Consider the following 20,243-nt stretch of genomic DNA (forward strand, 5'->3'; position numbering starts at 1 on the left):
GTGGGGAAAAAAAGTATTTAGTCAGCCACCAATTGTGCAAGTTCTCCCACTTAAAAAGATGAGAGAGGCCTGTAATTTTCATCATAGGTACACGTCAACTATGACAGACAAATTGAGAAAAAAAAAAACAGAAAATCACATTGTAGGATTTTTAATGAATTTATTTGCAAATTATGGTGGAAAATAAGTATTTGGTCACCTACAAACAAGCAAGGTTTCTGGCTCTCACAGACCTGTAACTTCTTCTTTAAGAGGCTCCTCTGTCCTCCACTCGTTACCTGTATTAATGGCACCTGTTTGAACTTGTTATCAATATAAAAGACACCTGTCCACAATCTCAAACAGTCACACTCCAAACTCCACTATGGCCAAGACCAAAGAGCTGTCAAAGGACACCAGAAACAACATTGTAGACCTGCACCAGGCTGGGAAGACTGAATCTGCAATAGGTAAGCAGCTTGGTTTGAAGAAATCAACTGTGGGAGCAATTATTAGAAAATGGAAGACATACAAGACCACTGATAATCTCCCTCGATCTGGGGCTCCACGCAAGATCTCACCCCGTGGGGTCAAAATGATCACAAGAACGGTGAGCAAAAATCCCAGAACCACACGGGGGGACCTAGTGAATTACCTGCAGAGAGCTGGGACCAAAGTAACAAAGCCTACCATCAGTAACACACTACGCCGCCAGGGACTCAAATCCTGCAGTGCCAGACGTGTCCCCCTGCTTAAGCCAGTACATGTCCAGGCCCGTCTGAAGTTTGCTAGAGTGCATTTGGATGATCCAGAAGAGGATTGGGAGAATGTCAGATGAAACCAAAATATAATTTTTTGGTAAAAACTCAACTTGTCGTGTTTGGAGGACAAAGAATGCTGAGTTGAATCCAAAGAACACCATACCTACTGTGAAGCATGGGGGTGGAAACATCATGCTTTGGGGCTGTTTTTCTGCAAAGGGACCAGGACGACTGATCCGTGTAAAGGAAAGAATGAATGGGGCCATGTATCGTGAGATTTTGAGTGAAAACCTCCTTCCATCAGCAAGGGCATTGAAGATGAAACGTGGCTGGGTCTTTCAGCATGACAATGATCCCAAACACACCGCCCGGGCAACGAAGGAGTGGCTTCGTAAGAAGCATTTCAAGGTCCTGGAGTTGCCTAGCCAGTCTCCAGATCTCAACCCCATAGAAAATCTTTGGAGGGAGTTGAAAGTCTGTGTTGCCCAGCGACAGCCCCAAAACATCACTGCTCTTGAGGAGATCTGTATGGAGGAATGGGCCAAAATACCAGCAACAGTGTGTGAAAACCTTGTGAAGACTTACAGAAAACGTTTGACCTGTGTCATTGCCAACAAAGGGTATACAACAAAGTATTGAGAAACTTTTGTTATTGACCAAATACTTATTTTCCACCATAATTTGCAAATAAATTCATTAAAAATCCTACAATGTGATTTTCTGGATTTTTTTCTCATTTTGTCTGTCATAGTTGACGTGTACCTATGATGAAAATTACAGGCCTCTCTCATCTTTTTATGTGGGAGAACTTGCACAATTGGTGGCTGACTAAATACTTTTTTTCCCCACTGTATATCACATATTTAACTACCTTATTATAGGCATATGGTATTATGCTCATAGGGTTCCATTCAATCCAAAAATACATTTATAATACCGTAGAAACACAATTATATTCCTAACCTGAAGGTAGTGCTTGGGTTACACTAAAATACAATCCATGCATACGCTAAAAAAAGGGATGTGACCTGGCTGACCATCAAACGCTCGCAGGTTGAATAAGTATCTAATTGATTGAGGATTGTTTATTTGCATTAATGCTTTTTAATTTATCACAAATATTGAACATAAAGGACCCTGTTAAGACCGTGTAGATTGTCTATTGCAGTGGGCAAATTGACTGATCCATAAATTAGGATGCAAGGTCAATAATGGCGCCGGAGGAGACGGCTGCCGTTTTACAGGCTCCTAACCAATTGTGCTATTTTGTGTGTTTTTTCGCATTATTTGTAAATTATTTTGTACATAATGTTTCTGCCACCGTCTCTTATGACTGAAAATAGCTTCTGGATATCAGAACAGCGATTACTCACCTTGAACTGGATGAAGATTTTTTCTTTAACGAGTCGGACGCGATGGATTTACTCCCGATACCCGACAAGGCACAAATTCCCGTCATTCGCGTGAAGAGAAGACGCAGATACAGGGGACGCAGGTCCGGGTGCCTTGTGAGAGTTCATCGGCGAGTGGGCAAACCCGCCTCTATCATCCGTCCTATTGGCCAATGTGCAATCATTGGAGAATGAACTGGATGAGCTCCGTTCAAGACTATCCTACCAACAGGACATAAAAAACTGTAATATCTTATGTTTCATGACTCATGGCAGATCGACAACATGGATAATATACAGTTGGCTGGTTTTTATGTGCATCGGCAAGACAGAACAGCTGCCTCCAGTAAGACAAGGGGTGGCGGTCTGTGTCTATTTGTCAATAACGGTTGGTGCGTGAAATCAAATATTAAGGAAGTGCTCGCCTGAGGTAGAGTATCTCATGATAAGCTGTAGACCACACTATTTACCAAGAGAGTTAAAATGCTCATCCAGGACTTTAATGCAGGGAAACTTAATTCAGTTTAACTAATTTCTACCAGCATGTTACATGTGAAACAAGAGGGGAAAAAAATATGATCATAATTATATCCTCCTGATTCCTGCTTACAAGCAAAAACTAAAGCAGGAAGTATCAGTGACTCACTCAATACGGAAGTGGTCAGATGATGCAGATGCTAAGCTATAGGACTGTTTTGCTAGCACAGACTGGAATATGTTCCGGGACTCATCCGATGGCATTGAGGAGTATACCACACCAGTCACCGGCTTCATCAATAAGTGCATCGTTGAAGTTGTCCCCACAGTGACCGTATGTACATACCCCAACCAGAAGCCATAGATTACAGGCAACATCCGCACTGAGCTAAAGGTTAGAGCTGCCGCTTTCAAGGAGCGGGACTCTAACTTGGACGCTTATAAGAAATCCCGCTATGCCCTCAGACGAACCATCAAACAGGCAAAGCGTAAATACAGGACTAAGATTGAATCTTACTACACCGGCTCCGACGCTCGTCGGATGTGGCAGGGCTTGCAAACTATTACGGACTACAAAGGGAAGCCCAGCCGCAAGCTGCCCAGTGATACAAGCCTACCAGATGAGCTAAATGACTTCTATGCGCGCTTCGAGGCAAGCAACACTGAAGCATGCATGAGAGCACCAGCTGTTCTGGACGACTGTGTGATCACGCTCGCCGTAGCCGATGTGAGTAAGACCTTTAAACAGGTCAACATCCATAAGGCCGCAGGGCCAGACGGATTACCAGGACATGTACTCCTAGCATGCGCTGACCAACTAGCAAGTGTCTTTACTGACATTTTCAAACTGTCCCTGGCCGAGTCTGTAATACCTACATGTTTCAAGCAGACCACCATAGTCCTTGTGCCGAAGAACACCAAGGTAACCTCTGTAAATGACTACCGACATGTAGCACTCACGTCTGTAGCCATGAAGTACTTTGAAAGGCTGGTCATGGCTCACATTAACACCATCATCCCAGAAACCCTAGACCCACTCCAATTTGCTTACCGCCCCAACAGATCCACAGATGACGCAATCTCTATTGCACTCAACACTGCCCTTTCCTGCCTGGACAAAAGGAATACCTACATGAGAATGCTGTTCATTGACTACAGCTCAGCGTTCAACACCATGGTGCCCTCAAAGCTCATCACTAAGCTAAGGACCCTGGGACTAAACACCTCTGCAACTGGATCCTGGACTTCCTTACGGGCCGTCCCCAGGTGGTAAGGGTAGGCAACAACACATCTGCCACGCTGATCCTCAACACGGGCGCACCTCAGGGGTGCGTGCTTACTCCCCTCCTGTACTCCCTGTTCACCCATTACTGCGTGGCCAAGCACGACACCAACACCATCATTAAGTTTGCCGACGACACAACGGTGGTAGGCCTGATCACAGACAACGATGAGACAGCCTATAGGGAGGAGGTCAGAGACCTGGAAGTGTGGTGCCAGGACAACAACCTCTCCCTCAACGTGATCAAGACAAAGGAGATGATCGTGGACTACAGGAAAAAGAGGGCCGAGCACGCCCCCATTCTCATCAACTGGGCTGTAGTGGAGCAGGTTGAGAGCTTCAAGTTCCTTGGTGTCCACATCACCAACAAACTATCATGGTCCAAACACACCAAGACAGTGGTGAAGAGGGCACGACAATGCCTATTCCCCCTCAGGAGACTGAAAAGATTTGGCATGGGTCCTCAGATCCTTAAAAAGTTCTACAGCTGCACCATCGAGAGCATCCTGACTGGTTGCATCATCGCCTGGTATGGCAACTGCTCGGCCTCCGACCGCAAGGCGCAACAGAAGGTAGTGCGTACGGCCCAGTACATCACTGGGGCCAAGCTTCCTGCCATCCAGGACCTCTATACCAGAGGAAGGCCCTAAACATTTCCAAAGACTCCAGCCACCCTAGTCATAGACTGTTCTCTCTGCTACCGCATGGCAAGCGGTACCGGAGCGCCAAGTCTAGGTCCATAAGACTACTGAACAGCTAATCAAATGGCTACCCGGACTATTTGCATTGACGCTGCTGCTACTCGCTGTTTATTATCTATTATCTATGCATAGTCACTTTACCCCTAGCTACATGTACATATTACCTCAATTACCTCGACTAACCTGTACCCCCGCACATTGACTCGGTACCGGCACCCCTTGTATATAGCCTCGTTATTGTTATTTTATTGTTGCTCTTATTTTTTACTTTAGTTTATGTAGTAAATTCTCTTAACTCTTATTTCTCTTAACTGCATTATTGGTTAAGGGCTTGTAAATAAGCATTTCACGGTAAGGTCTACACCTGTTGTTTTCGGCGCATGTGACAAATGACATTTTATTTTATTTGAAGTAGATCAGTCAGTCTGGAGTTGCCGACTGCAATATTTTATCTCAAACACACAGAATGAGCAAAATTGTTCCTCTCAAACACGTCCCTTCTTAGCATGATGGATCCCATCAGTAACCACTGGTGTGGAAGGAGCAGTTGTAGGGGTTAAAGGTCCAAAAACTGTCAGTGGCCAACCATCACCTGCAGTCCACATGGTGTGTTCAGGGATCACCTACCGGGTTGTAGAGAGCGGTGGCCATCTTTCCCGATTCAACCTGTATAATATTTGTTTGCTTACTCTGCTACAGTGATGGCTTTCAACCTTGAGCCAATCAGAAAACAAATGTTGTTAGTAAATGAAGGGTGAATCTCGATTTTATTCCCTTGATTCCTCGCAACCTCTGTCGTCACCGCCTTCTCAGTTTGTTTTCTTGTAGAAGTTCAGAGGGGAACCTCAGGCTCCAATGCGTTTTGAGAAGGAGATGAGGAGAGAGGACAGGAGGAATCGAGGAAATAATTTAGATGCACCCATTTCCAAGACGTCGACTATAGCCCAGCCTGGGATCCAATAGCATCTTCTGTCAGTCAAAACCTGTCGCAGAGTCTTTTTTATGTGTTGTTCATACACAACTTTTGCTGGGGGTCTCTTGAGACAAAAAGGGTCCCCTAAATGGACAAAATATTGGCCAGCAATTACTTAAAGGTACAATGCAGCCGTTTTTATCTCAATATCAAATCATTTCTGGGTAACAATGAAGTACCTTCTTGTGGTTGTTTTCAATTAAAATAGTAAAAAAGAAACAAAAATATATTCTTAGCAAAGGGCAATTTCTCAAGCAAGATTTTTGCTGGGACTGTCTGGGGGTGGTCTGAGTGGGGAGGGGAAAACTGAAGACTAGCTGTTATTGGCAGAGAGGTTTAGAACTCTCTTTCTTATTGGTCTATTAACTAATTTACCACATGGTGACGTCACCATGGAAGGCCAAAAGTCCATCCCACCAAAACAGGCTGACATTTCAGGCAGTCTTTTCATACAGCTCTTACACTAAAAGGACATTATCATAATTTTCACAATATTATTCTAACCGTGTGGAAATATATATAAAACACAGGAAAAACACGTTTTTGAATGCACTGGGCCTTTAAGCAAAAATGAGGCACACCTCCCCACGCCCATGAGAAAAAGCCTATACTGTATGGTTAGCCTAAAACTACAGATTGAATGGTTTCATGAGTTAAGAAATAGATTGATGTTATAAGCTATCATAATGTGAACCATCCAGGCAAAACCCAAGCCAAAAATTGAGATAAACAAACTAAACCTCTGTAAAGCCTCTTTAAGTGCAAGGTGTAGCAGTTGTAGCTGGAGCAGTTATAGGGGTTAAGTGTCTTGCTCAAGTGCACAACGTCTGGAGATAGAAGTTGTCAGTGCCCCACCAGATTATCCCATTACCTGGGATACTATTATTAATATTATTATTTTATATTATTTTACCTGGGATACGAACCAGCGACCCTCTGGTTGATGGCTTGCTACCTGCTGAAGGTGATTTCTCATCTACAATGTCCAGTGTAATGAGTGATTAGATAGCTAGGCTTTAAAGACAAATACTTCTAGCTAGCATTAACATTACTTATCTAAATATTTGGGGTGACGTCAGAGTTGGGACGTCCCAAGGATTCTGTTTAGACCTTTCCATTCGATAATCTGGCCCAGATTACACCCGGAGGGAGGAGTTTGCACTGGGTGAAAAGTGATGGCATTTCGTTTTGGAACCGGGCTGCCTCCCAGGAGTGAGCTAGGTGCCCCATTCAAAACCCACTGTGAAGTCAGCTCACAACAAAAGTAACACAGCACAGGCTAGATTAAAGATAGACTCAGTGAAATTATGTTCCTACGAGCAGCACCGCAGATATTGGCCGTGTTCGAGAGCATCAAAACCGTGTTGTATGGGTACATTTTGACTGACTGGCTGGTCTACAAATAATATTGAGTAGTTATTTATGCTGCAAGGTGATTTGTAGATCAGTCAGTCTGGACTCGCCTATAAAGCCGGCTGCAATGTCAAACATGCCCATTGAGATGAGCAAGATGCAACACAGTATCTGCGCATATGCATGGGTTCGCTTCACACTGTTATAGCGTGGAAGCCAGGGCACCAAAACAGTGGAGAAATTGAGCCTCGTGCTTCAACACTCTTAAGGCATCAGCATGCCTCGGTTTGGCTGGCGCCTTGCCGAACTGAACGAGTGTGCTAGCATACTCCCTTAAAAGACCTTCACTTGAAAAATTAGAAAAAAGCGGCAATAGTACTGTTTGTCCATCTTGAGACGCCTTAGCCAGACTGGCTCAAAATAGTCGGAATTAATCTAAGATAACAAAATAAAATCGGTCATTAATTTTGACGTTTTTGCCAAGGAGATCTTCGTAACGCAATGTTACATCTAACTAAGATGTTTGGTGCAGTATTTCTCAAGTGAAAAAATGTGCATGAAAACGATTCTTCTCTCCTTGAATGACAACAAACACTTAATTGAAGGATCCCTACTGTTGACCAATCCCCGACGAAGGGGCGTAGACTTCGGCTTGCCTCTAGAAAATGTTTTGTATGCACAAACAGCCAAAAAAAAACTAAAATCAAAACTAACAAAAACTTCACAAAATGCTGTCATAATATATGCACAAACTGTTCCAAACTGATTTGGATGGTAAGCATGCAAACGCCTTTAGTTGTTGAGGAAATTTACCCGTGCTGTTGAATCTACTTCATATTGCTGAGTCTACCTTTAAGAGTGTGGGGTAATGAGTAGGAATAATTTTAAAAAGGAGAGACCTGATTGAGGCACATTTTATTTATTTTGTCATAAAACAATTTTAAGAAGGACAGACGTGACTGAGGCGAGGGAGACGAATACATTAATAAAGTATTTGGCAATGGAAAAAATATGCAAAAAAAACCTGTTAAATAAAATACTAAATATAATTACTAGGATTCTGTGTTTTCACATGCAAAGGTGATTGCTTTTGATAAAAACGCTTTATCTGCCGTCCTAATGAAAATTCGAAATTGTATTTTGACGCACCATGCTGCACGGTAGACAACATGACTAAATGGAGCAGATTAGAGGCGCGTTCGAGTGGATCACTTTCGTCAAATCGCCTTTCAAAGTGTGTTGCATTATGGGGATAAAAATTGTCCGATTTGCGCCTACAGGTCGACTGCATGAACTTTACAACAACCATGTGATCAAAGGTCATGAAGTTTCGACTGCAACTGTGGAAAAGGAAGAAATTTTGCCACGATTCACATGTACAATGAATATGTACAAATGAATGTAATATGAGTCTCTCGCCAATTGATAGTAAAATGTACACACATACTGTATATTTACAGTTTGTGGGTGTGTGATATGGGTTTTGGAGAAACAAAACATTCGGATGCTTTGCTTAAGTTTTACCACTCAAACAAGCCATAGCTAGGACTGTTCGATTTGAGCACTTGAGAAAGGCGCTCCTCCCTCACCCCTTTTGCCCGTTCACGTCACGGGCCATAGACCGGTACACCGCGGTTCAGGTTAATAGAACTCCCTCACTTGCAGTCGGATTGCCCACATGTAAACCTGGTTTTAACGTCTATGATGTAAACAGAACACAGGGCCCCTCGTTTTGTTGTTGTTTTTGACAGTCAACAAGTCAGGCATGCCTCTCGAAGGGGTATATGAGTTTTAAACATTAGTATCGTAGTAAATTATTTAGCAATATGTCTATGGAAGATCCGTTTTTCGTCGTCAAAGGGTAAGTAGCTAAGGCTCCATCAGATAACGTTAGCTTGTTTCTATCTTGTTTGCCATCAAGTCTGGCTTTAGCAAGGATGGCTAACGCTAGCTTGGAACAAAGGGGAATTGTTGTAGTTGGCTCTGTCGCTAGCAAGTTTAGCTATCTGTTTAGTCAGTTAGCAAATTGCGTACGTGTTTAACAGCTCAGCAGTCACAATGGTGAGAGACATGAATAGCAATTTGCATTTTTGTGGCGCTTGTTGGTTATTGTCATGTATAACTAACGTTTAACTTGCCCGTTAAACGTGTAACTCGCTGTCGCAGACTCACTGGGAGGTAACTTAGCTAGTTACAATGTTTGATGGTTAATGTAAGATCGACAGCTATGGCAAATATTCTAATTTACATGTTTTTCTATATGGGTTGATGTAATGATATTGTATGTGTGGTTATATTAATATGCCTCGGTGACTAACGGCATGTCAACTTCAATGTCTAGCCCGCCTTGATCATGATTCTCAGTTCCAATACATTACACATAGCTAGCTAAGTCATTGGACAAAAGCCTTTAGTTCTGTAGGGGGTATTTTGTTAAGAGCCACGACTCTTGGTCTTAACATTAAAACAGATCGCTTGCGGTACGGGTTTGGCAGCATAAGGACCTTATCTTTCATATCGGCGAGAAATAATAAAATAAAATAAAAAATTAAATTGATACACACCTTCCTAAGATTAGTTCCCACATGGCCATATCTCCACCTGTTTACGGAAGACAGATGACTACCTGTGTGCTAAATAGCTATCTGCGTCTCCAAACACCTGTGTGTAAATGGAAGATAGACGCCACAAACATTGTCACTGAAAAATACTGTCAGCTGCAACTGTGTTAAAACAGTGTATAGTAAGTGTATATTTTGCATTTGTGATATTAAAGTAAATGGCTTTATGTTTCTAGAACCAAACCGCAATTGAGAATCGATTCACGTTTAGATTGGTGTATTTGGCTATTTTGTCTGCCCAAGAAAATGTGCTTCTAAACAGACCATGTACGGTCCTTGGACTATAAGGAGTAACGTTAGACTCCTTTAGTCCATTATTGGGCTACCTCTTAGCTATACACAGTATTGCATTTCTATGTGCTATAGGTAGCTCGATACTGTAGATGCACTTTAATATAGACTATCCTATTCAACAAATCTCCAGTGAGGTCCAGAAGGCCGTGAACACCGCTCAAGGGCTGTACCAGAGATGGAGCGAGCTGCTGCAGGATCCCAGTGGTGCTTCCAAGGAGGAGGTGGATTGGACCACCAATGAGTTGAGAAACAGTCTGCGGTCCATCGACTGGGACCTGGAGGATCTTGATGAGACCATCAATATCCTTTCAACATAAAATGACTCTTAGTTTAACTTGCATATATACTGGTTTATCAAAACATTGTGAACCATGCTTAATCTGTGAATAGAATACAGTACTTTAAAGAGTACAGCATCCTGCAAGTGTAGTAGACTTCAATCTTCATAGAGAGTAAAATGATTTGATTATTTATCATGTCTTTGTTGAATAGGCTATTCCTTAACAGTAAATGAAAGTATTGTTGAATCAAACCCTAAGAAGTTCAATCTGGACGCAGTGGAGCTGTCCAAACGGAAAGGCTTCATCACAAGCACCAGACAAACTGTTAAGGTGAGTCAGGCCTAAGGCACACAGTCCTGGAAGGATTCCAGTTTAACTTGGAGTAGCCATCACACACAAATATAGTTGGAAACAGCAGTAACCCTAACAAAAAGAATAGGGTTGCTGCACCTTCAGTGTTAGGACCCTTAATAATTAGAGATGTTGTGTTTTCTTTATAGCCATGATCAGCCAATGTGGATATGGTGGCTGATGCATGGTGCATGCCTTTATTATTAGGTCTTATTGAACATACTGTGTTTTATCTCACTGCTGTGTTTTTCTGTTTTTGATTTCAGGAAATGAAAGACCACATGTCCAGTCCAACGGCCTTAGCCATGTCAGACAAGAAAATCAGACAGGTGTGTAGCTCTATGTAACTATTGGGCTGAGATCTTACTGAAGCAATTTTTTACAGTTTGCAACTTTGCATGAAATTATGCAGTATGACGGAATGCACTTCTCAAACGTGTAGCACATTTTAAAGCAGAAGGTTGCGTACTGCTTTATCTGATCGTTGACACTGCAAACATCCGTAGTTAGCATTTGTCAGAGAGTAAGTGCAATTCGTATTGGCAGGATGTCCACATACTTCAGCAGATCTCCTATGTAATCATTGCTTCTCCCCCAGGCTCTGTTAGGGGACAGTGGATCTCAAGGCCCAATCTGGCAACCAGGACCCGACAAATACACCCGCCTGGACCAAGAGCTACGGACGGCCAACTCCCAGTTCATTGAGGAGCAGCAAACCCAGCAGCAGGTATAGCTAATAAAAATGTCTCTCATGCTTATGTACACCTATGTTGATTGCTGTACTTACTAGGTGCTGGATTTTACATTCGTTTGACTATGAATCATTTTATTGATCTTTTTACTCTGTATCATTTGCAACATACTTTGTGTGAAATTAATAACGTGACATAAGTCAGCGACGTTGACCTGTGTGGGTGTGTGTGTGCGTGCGTGTGTGTCAGCTCATGGCAGAGCAGCAGGAAGACCAGCTGGAGCTGGTGTCTGGGACCATCGGGGTGCTGAAGAACATGTCTGAGAGGATTGGCATGGAGTTGGACGAACAGACAGTGTACGTAAACATCCACTGATACACAACCACAGCAACATTAATCAATAACATGAGGATTAGGGTTTCAGGTCTGCACAGATCATCAGGTGCCGTATGTATCAAGCGTCTCAGACTAGGAGTGCTGATTTTAGGATCAGTTTTGACTTGTAGATGATAATGAATAAGATTATATAGACAGGGGTACCTGATCCTAGATCCGCATTCCTACTCTGAGACGCTTTGTCAATACAATATACATCTTTCATGGTATCTACAATGCAGCGTGTCTTCTCTGTTGTAGTATGCTGGATGACTTCTCCCATGAGATGGAAGGTACCCACTCCAGACTTGACAACGTCATGAAGAAGCTGGCCAAGGTCTCCAACATGACCACCGGTAAGTAATGCAGCATAGTCTCTTCATTCACCACCATTCTACCTAGGTTAAAAATACACTTCAAAATTCAGGCATCATCTCCACTACTGCAAGTTATCAAAGTCTGCAACTTTTGGAGATGTGAGTTAGAGGTTACTTAAGTGGCGGTATAGTATTATTGTGGATGTCTTTTGATGTTCCCTAATATGCCAGGCCACTTATGTATGGGTGCTCATTAAAGATGATAAATGCTTGACTTGAGAGAGAAGGTCCAGTCATTAACTTCCTGTTTAAGGGAACGTCTGTGCAAGACAACTTGGAGTCAGCAAGGATCAGCGGCTGAACAAAAAGTGGTGGCACCTCCTTATAAGGAAACCCTCTCAGGAAGCTTCCAACAAGAAGAACTCAGGAGACAGGGAGTCAAATGAAATCGGGTCCTTTTTTATGTCAGGATATCCTGTCAGTACTTTTCCCTGGCCCCTAGACCAACCAGTGTTTCATAACTCCGGTCCTCAAGTACCCCCAACAGCACACATTTATGTTGTGGCTCCGGACAAATAATAGTCTAATAAAAAGCATGAGCTGGCACACACCCAGAAAACATCACTTAGTGTAGAGGTGCTGACTAACGGAGAATAAACTGTAAGCTATAAAAACAAATGGAGTTGCACACTATGTATAAACTCCCAGTAATTTATTGTTTTTTTACCCAATAAATTACTGGGAGTTTATACATAGTGTGCGACTCTCTTTATTACATTTTTTTTGGCTCCGGACAAAAACAGCTGATTAAACTTCTCAAGGGCTTGATGATTAGTTGACAAGTAGAATCATGTGTGCTTTTCCGGGCCACAACAAAAATATGTACTGTTGGGGGTACTCGAGGACATGGAGTTGGGAAACAATGCCCTAGACAATGCGCTTAGGGTTTTATATTTGTACTTTATTGTATTATTTTCCCCCTACTTTTTGCTACTCTTCTTTGCAACGTGCCACTCAAGTTGCAACTTTGAAGATGAATATTTCAGGTCGAAAGACATGGTATTCTCCATAGAACATGAATTCCTAGTAGTTGGACCTCTCATGCCTGAACATGTCTGAAAGCAACAACAAAAAAAGGTAAATGGCTCCTCTCGTTGTTTGATACAGTTCACCCTCTTCATAATTTTCTCCTCGCTCTGTTTTTCTCTCTTCCTTTCTCTTGCAGACCGGCGACAGTGGTGTGCTATTGGTATTCTACTGGCCATTCTGTTTGTGGTCTTCATTCTCTTCTTTATCCTGTGATGACCAGACCGTCCACCACGACAACACTCCCACTGACCCCCTCACCCCTGTCTCCGTTTGACCATAGGGATGGACTTTACATGGTGCTTGGGGAAACATCCAAGGTTTCCATTGACATAGGGAGTTGGCTATCTTACCCCGACCCCCTTTTTACTGCATACGCTGTATATACAGTGATGTTGCTGCAGTTTCCTCTCAAGCAACGTTCTCAATCGTCGTTTTAGATACCTGCACTCAACTTAAACCTCCCTTGGCGTGAAAGATTTAGTTTCTGTGCATGCACAATTTTTGGTAGGATTTGATCCTATGTGAATACTAGTCCTCAAAATGTTTTATAGAAACCTGTTTGAGGTAAACCAGGGTAGTTCAAACTCCTTGTGGCATTTTAGTGTTCATGTTCAGAAAATGATGTACGAAGAAGACTAATCATTAGTGTGTTTATCTAGAGGGCCTTGTCTGTTGTTTCTTGCTGAAAACCCCTACAGCTACCATGGTCATAGTTTTTGAATATATTTTGTTTTCTCATGCACTGACTGCGTAACAGGTTTATACGAGTATATTAAACTGTGTATATATAATCGTAGTTGGTCATAGTTAAAACAAAACACTGGAGTAACAAGGAAAATTATATATTGCTAAGCGAGTATACGTATCACTAACCACACTACTACAATGGATTAACTTAATATGTTATCGTTTTTTCTTAATCTATGTTCTTTCATTTTGTGCTTCATGTATTTTTGGCATCTGCTTATACACTATCAACAGGTGTTTAACATCTGCCTGTGAAATCAAGTCACTTCCTGCAATACTGAATGGAAAGGAGCAAAACCATATACTTTTGTATCTCGAACAGGGCTCAAGCTTGATTTATTGTCTTAATGTGAGCACTCTTATCTTGTACGCAAAATGTTTTCATCAAGATGACCTTTGCTTGCATGTCTTCATATGTCTGGTGTCTTTCAGTCAGTGTTGTCAAAGCGACAACACTTCACCATGAGGGCCCTTCTAAAGACTTCATAATATTCTTATAATCAGTATATGACGCCCCCAGGCACTTCATAAATACTTGTAGGTACAATTCAGTTGGCAAGCTAGTATGTCAACAGACCTTAGGTTGTTTATCTAAGCTAGCCTCATGCATTTGTTTTTGAATGTGTTATGCAGTTTTTACAAGGCCCTTATACCAAAGTGTTGTGTTCAAATTAAATGCTAATTGAGAAGCCTGTCCTACTTTCCCCTGCCAGGAATGAGTGTTAAGGTTTATCAGTGTTACAGGAACCATGATGTTGTAATAAGGATTAATAAGGGAAAGGGACTGATTGAGTCACACCTGGGCTGTATTCATTAAGGCACACCGTAGCAAAACAAATATAGTGTTTCTTATTGGAGATGTTCAAGGTAGTCCCTGTTTCAGTCAGTTTTCTAACGTTTGGTGCCTAACGAATATGGCCCTGGGAGTTGCTGTGTTCTGCATAGCCAGTGCCTTAGGATGATACTGTATATATGTTATGCTAGGGCTAGAACGGTTCATTTTGGTCTCGCTTCCTACCCCCTACCTGGAAATTCAATTTCAAAACGGTAACCAGAGTTCCAGGATAAGTTGTAAGTCGAGGGTTGACTGAATGAATATGCAGGCATGTTTTTTTTTCTGCTTTCACAGTGTGTTCTTATACAGTTCAAGGAGAATGATACTGTTGTGTTAGCCTGGTTACCAGTCTGTTTAGCTAACATTCCACTCCTTGTACTCTGTGCCATATGCCAAAGATATGTTTAGCATGACAGGAGTGGCAAGGAGTGGGAAAATGGGCAAACAGACTGGTACCCAGACTTATGAGTTTGATTCAGTAGGCCTCCACTCATTTGAGGACTTAATGTGAACGTAATACATTAATTCGCTGTATTTTAGGTTGAATGACCTCAATCCACAGGCCATGAAGTCTTTATGGTAAATCAAGACAGTAAAACCATACATAAGGGTATTGTGATGCACAGTGATAGTACTACTGTATGAAATATAATAGACTCTAGTGATCAAGTTTTTCTCTATGGCAGTCGATACACAGGCAGCCCAATTCTGATAGTTTTTCAGTAATTGTCCTTGACTAATCAGATTATTTTTGGAAAAAGATCTGATGTGAGTGGTCAAAAGACCAATTGGTAGAGAAAAAAAATAAGCTGAATTGGGCTGCCTGTGTAAATGCAGCCTGAGAGTCTCAAAAATCTGAGTTCTGAAAACACTCCTGTTCTTTCAAAGGACTTATTATGAAGTTAGCTAAATATTGTTTGTCATTTATTGTTTTGTCTTTTATTATGAGTTAACACTACACGTTCACTGTACTAGAAATACAATATTTCATTTACAGTATGTGTCATTAGAGGTAAAATATTTTAACATAATTTGTTTATCAGTTTACTTAAATGTTTTCATTTTTTCACTTTTCAGAAGTGTTATGTCTGGTAGGAAGAGTTTGACTTGGAATTTACAATATTTGCATTTATTTCAGATTATGGACAATTTGAATGCATGACAGTGACCCAGACAATTATGTACCATCTCAAAAATCACGTGTTCATCACAAAAAAAGCTGTGTTATGCGTAAACTTTGCGAATCATTTGGTAAAGCTGTATTATGATACAAAGTACCTTTAGCATTAAATACTGTACTTATTGCACAACCAAGTCACTGGTGACAGTGATAGGTGGATGAGATGTTTGTGAAGAATGGGTACAGTCCATGGCATTGTAAGTCATGGTGTGTGTTTGTTTGCGTGAAACAACCTTTTATTTGTTGTGTGCATGCTCCTGGAGTGTATGAAAATACTTTTTATCCTTGAACCTCAACCTTTTGACCTCCATGTCATCATGGCTGAGTGTCTGTAGCTGAAGAGTCCTAAAAATAAAACTGACAAGCAGGATGCTGCAAAGATTTCAGCTCATTTCAATAAAATCTGAATGATTTGCTTGACTTAACTGTTTTTTTTAAGGGTATATAGGCCTAGCTCAAAATGGAAATTGGTACTCGTCACAGATCTTGAATCAGAATAACCTTACCTGATCCTAACCATTTAGAGGGATGATACATTATCTGACCTTGTTCCTACTGGCACCCCCTGACTCAGGGGACGCTTATATGTTGAGTCAGGGTGTGTATATTCCTTGTTGTGTTTGTTCTATGTTGTAGGATCTAGTATGTCTAGATCTATGTTGGCCGGTGTGGTTCCCAATCAGAGGCAGCTGTCGCTCGTTGTCTCTGATTGGGGACCATACTTAGGCAGCCTATTGACACTAGTGGGTTGTGGGATCTTGTTCCGTGTAAGGTATGTTTTGTGTTCTACCTTGGACTTCACGTTTAGTTTAGTTTGTTGTTTTGTCGTGTTGTTTATTAAGTTAAAATAAACATGTACGCATATCACGCTGCGCCTTGGTCTGACCCGTCCATGAACCAACGTGACAAGATCCCACCAAACGAGGACCAAGCAGCGTGCTCAGGAAGAGCGAATAGCATGTCACAGGTGGGCAAATGGTGGTCATGGGAGGAGATATTTGCGGGGAAAGGGCCATGGGCGAAGGTAGATGCCCAGGCAGGAGAGGTGAAACGGCGCCAACCGTGCCGACGACGGAAACCCGAGAGGCAACCCCAAGAAAATGTTGGGGGGGGGGGGCACACAGGGTGGATGACGAGGCAGCAGGAGGCCGTGGAAGGGCGAATCTGCAGGTTAGGAGAGGAGGCCACCATGTTACGGGGGCTATTGGTTCAGAGGGAGCAGGAGTTATTCGGTCAGAGGGAGGAGCTACAGGAGGCTAAAAGGGAGAAGGAAAGTGTAGAGGCACGGCAAGAGGAGCTGGTTAGGCAGCAGAAGGAGCGGGGGTTAATAAAGGAACCCAGTCCCGCTCCTCGCACCAAGAAAGTGGTGCGTGTCGCCAGTCCGGTCCGGCCCGTTCCTGCTCCCCGCATTAAGCCAGTGGTGCGTGTTCCCAGTACGGCCCGACCCGTTCCTGCTCCTCGCACTAAGCCAGTGGTGCGCGTCGCCAGCCCGGCCCGGCCTGTCCCTGCCCCTCGCACCAAGCCAGTGGTGCGCGTCGCCAGCCCGGCCCGGCCTGTCCCTGCCCGGCCTGTCCCTGTCCCTCGCACCAAGCCAGTGGTGCGCGTCGCCAGCCCGGTCCGGCCTGTCCCTGTCCCTCGCACCAAGCCAGTGGTGCGCGTCGCCAGCCCGGCCCGGCCTGTTCCTGCCCCTCGCACCAAGCCAGTGGTGCACGTCGCCAGCCCGGTCCAGCCTGTTCCTGTACCTCGCACCAAGCCAGTGGTGCGCGTCGCCAGCCCAGCCCGGCCTGGCCTGTTCCTCTCCCTCGCACCAAGCCAGTGGTGCGCGTCGACAGCCCGGCCCGGCCTGTTCCTGTCCCTCGCACCAAGCCAGTGGTGCGCGTCGACAGCCCGGCCCGGCCTGTTCCTGCCCCTCGCACCAAGCCAGTGGTGCGCGTCGCCAGCCCGGCCCGGCCTGTTTCTGCCCCTCGCACCAAGCCTGTGGTGCGCATCGCCGGCCCGGCCTGTTCCTGACCCTCGCACCAAGCCAGTAGTGCGCGTCGCCAGTCCGGCCCGGCCTGTTCCTGCCCCTCGCACCAAGCCAGTGGTGCGCGTCGCCAGCCCAGCCCGGCCTGTTCCTGCCCCTCGCACCAAGCCAGTGGTGCGCGTCGCCAGCCCGGCCCGGCCTGTTTCTGCCCCTCGCACCAAGCCTGTAGTGCGCGTCGCCGGCCCGGCCTGTTCCTGACCCTTGCACCAAGCCAGTGGTGCGTGTCGCCAGTCCGGCCCGGCCTGTTCCTGACCCTTGCACCAAGCCAGTGGTGCGTGTCGCCAGTCCGGCCCGGCCTGTTCCTGCCCCTCGCACCAAGTCAGTGGTGCGCGTCGCCAGCCCGGCCTGTTCCTGCCCCAAGCCAGTGGTGCGCGTCGCCAGCCCGGCCCGGCCTGTTCCTGCCCCTCGCACCAAGCCAGTGGTGCGCGTCGCCAGCCCGGCCCGGCCTGTTTCTGCCCCTCGCACCAAGCCTGTGGTGCGCGTCGCCAGCCCGGCCCGGCCTGTTCCTGACCCTCGCACCAAGCCAGTGGTGCGCGTCACCAGTCCGGCCCGGCTTGTTCCTGTCCCTCGCACCAAGCCAGTGGTGCGCGTCGCCAGCCCGGCCCGGCCTGTTTCTGCCCCTCGCACCAAGCCTGTGGTGCGCGTCGCCAGCCCGGCCCGGCCTGTTCCTGATCCTCGCACCAAGCCAGTGGTGCGCGTCGCCAGTCCGGCCCGGCCGGTTCCTGCCCCTCGCACCAAGCCAGTGGTGCGCGTCGCCAGCCTGGCCCGGCCTGTTCCTGTCCCTCGCACCAAGCCAGTGGTGCGCGTCTCCAGCCCGGACCGGCATGTTTCTGCTCCCCGCACCAGGTCAGTGGTGCGCGTCGCCAGTCCGGTACGGCCCGTTCCTGCCCCTCGCACCAAGCAAGTGGTGCGCGTCGCCGGCCCGTTCCTGCTCCTCGCACAAAGCCAGTGGTGCGTGTGTCCAGTCCGGCACGGCCCGTGCCTGTTCCACCGGGGTCCAGTCCAGATCCGGTCAGCGGCTCCACTCCGGAGCCAGAGTAGTCCGCTCCACCGGTGCCTAGTCCAGCTCCGGTCAGCGGCTCACGTCCGGAGCCTGAGCAGTCCGCTCCACCGGTGCCCGGTCCTGCACCGGTCAGCGGCTCCAGTCCAGACCCAGACGTCAGCCCCTCTCCAGGTTCGGGGTCTCCCACACCAGGGTCCAGACAGGGCTTGGAGTATAGTGGGAGGAAGGAGAGGGGAAGCAACGCGCCGAGGTCTAGACCAGACCAGGGGTGCAACAGGGAGGCGAAGAGTGAGAGGTCGTCACGCTCTGAGCTGGATCCGCCTCCGAGGCGGAATGCCCACCCGGCCCCTACCCTGTTATGTTTATGTTGTGCGGTCGGAGTCCGCACCTTTGGGGGTGGGTACTGTCACGTTCTGACTCAGGGGACGCTTATATGTTGAGTCAGGGTGTGTATATTCCTTGTTGTGTTTGTTCTATGTTGTAGGATCTAGTATGTCTAGATCTATGTTGGCCGGTGTGGTTCCCAATTTACATTTACATTTTAGTCATTTAGCAGACTCTCTTATCCAGAGCGACTTACAGTTAGTGAATACATATTTTTTTAAATACTGGCCCCCCGTGGGAATCGAATCCACAACCCTGGCATTGCAAATGCCATGCTCTATCAACTGAGCTACATCCCTGCCGGCCATTCCCTCCCCTACCCTGGACGACGCTGGGCCAATTGTGCGCCGCCCATGAGTCTCCCGGTCGCGGCCGGCTGCGACAGAGCCTGGATTCGAACCAGGATCTCTAGTGGCACAGTTAGCACTGCGATGCAGTGCCTTAGACCACTGCGCCACTCAGTACCAATCAGAGGCAGCTGTCGCTCGTTGTCTCTGATTGGGGACCATACTTAGGCAGCCTATTGGCACTAGTAGGTTGTGGGATGTTGTTCCGTGTAAGGTATGTTTTGTGTTCTACCTTGGACTTCACGTTTCGTTTAGTTTGTTGTTTTGTCGTGTTGTTTATTAAGTTAAAATAAACATGTACGCATATCACGCTGCGCCTTGGTCTGACCCGTCCATGAACCAACGTGACACCTACTCAGGGATGTGATTCTTCCTGATTAATCAAATCCTGATTTCTAGATTTACGATGATGGCCCGATCACGACCCTCCTACTCCATTGGGCTCCATATTTTCCTGGGATATCTTGGTTGAATGGGATGTATGTTATAGTTGTAAGAGACAAATGGGAGCTGGGGTTAATGTCAGTGGGGCCAGCTGTCAGCCGACAGTGGCAGTTTGAGTTTGAGACGTTATCTATTGATCCAGACAGCCAGCAGAGTGCCTCTCATTGAACACCACTGAGCAGTGGTTGAACTCAGGTCAAATGACAGATGGCCCTTTCCTCTCATGTTTCCCCTCCCTCCCCCTTTTTTCCTTTGTCTGGAGAGGAAATGATTAGTCATCCACACCTGGGTACCCTACACAAACACAGCCCTCACCCCTGAATATAACACTCAGTATCATTTA

At 45.5% G+C, this 20,243-nt stretch overlaps 1 protein-coding gene across 1 annotated transcript; it reads left to right on the forward strand.

The window, feature by feature from the left end:
- The first annotated feature begins 8,596 nt into the window (after positions 1 to 8,596).
- Positions 8,597 to 16,119, forward strand: LOC311131131 (syntaxin-6-like). Its single transcript, XM_084163955.1, has 8 exons — positions 8,597 to 8,778; positions 9,963 to 10,132; positions 10,340 to 10,443; positions 10,731 to 10,793; positions 11,063 to 11,191; positions 11,406 to 11,512; positions 11,793 to 11,887; positions 13,074 to 16,119. Exons 1-8 carry the CDS (start codon positions 8,744 to 8,746, stop codon positions 13,148 to 13,150), a joined length of 780 nt encoding a protein of 259 aa, XP_084020081.1. The 5' UTR covers positions 8,597 to 8,743; the 3' UTR covers positions 13,151 to 16,119.
- Positions 16,120 to 20,243: the final 4,124 nt, after the last annotated feature.

This window comes from Coregonus lavaretus (assembly GCF_964263955.1).
Source record: "Coregonus lavaretus genome assembly, chromosome: 6".
In the NCBI taxonomy this organism is placed as follows: Eukaryota; Metazoa; Chordata; class Actinopteri; order Salmoniformes; family Salmonidae; genus Coregonus; species Coregonus lavaretus.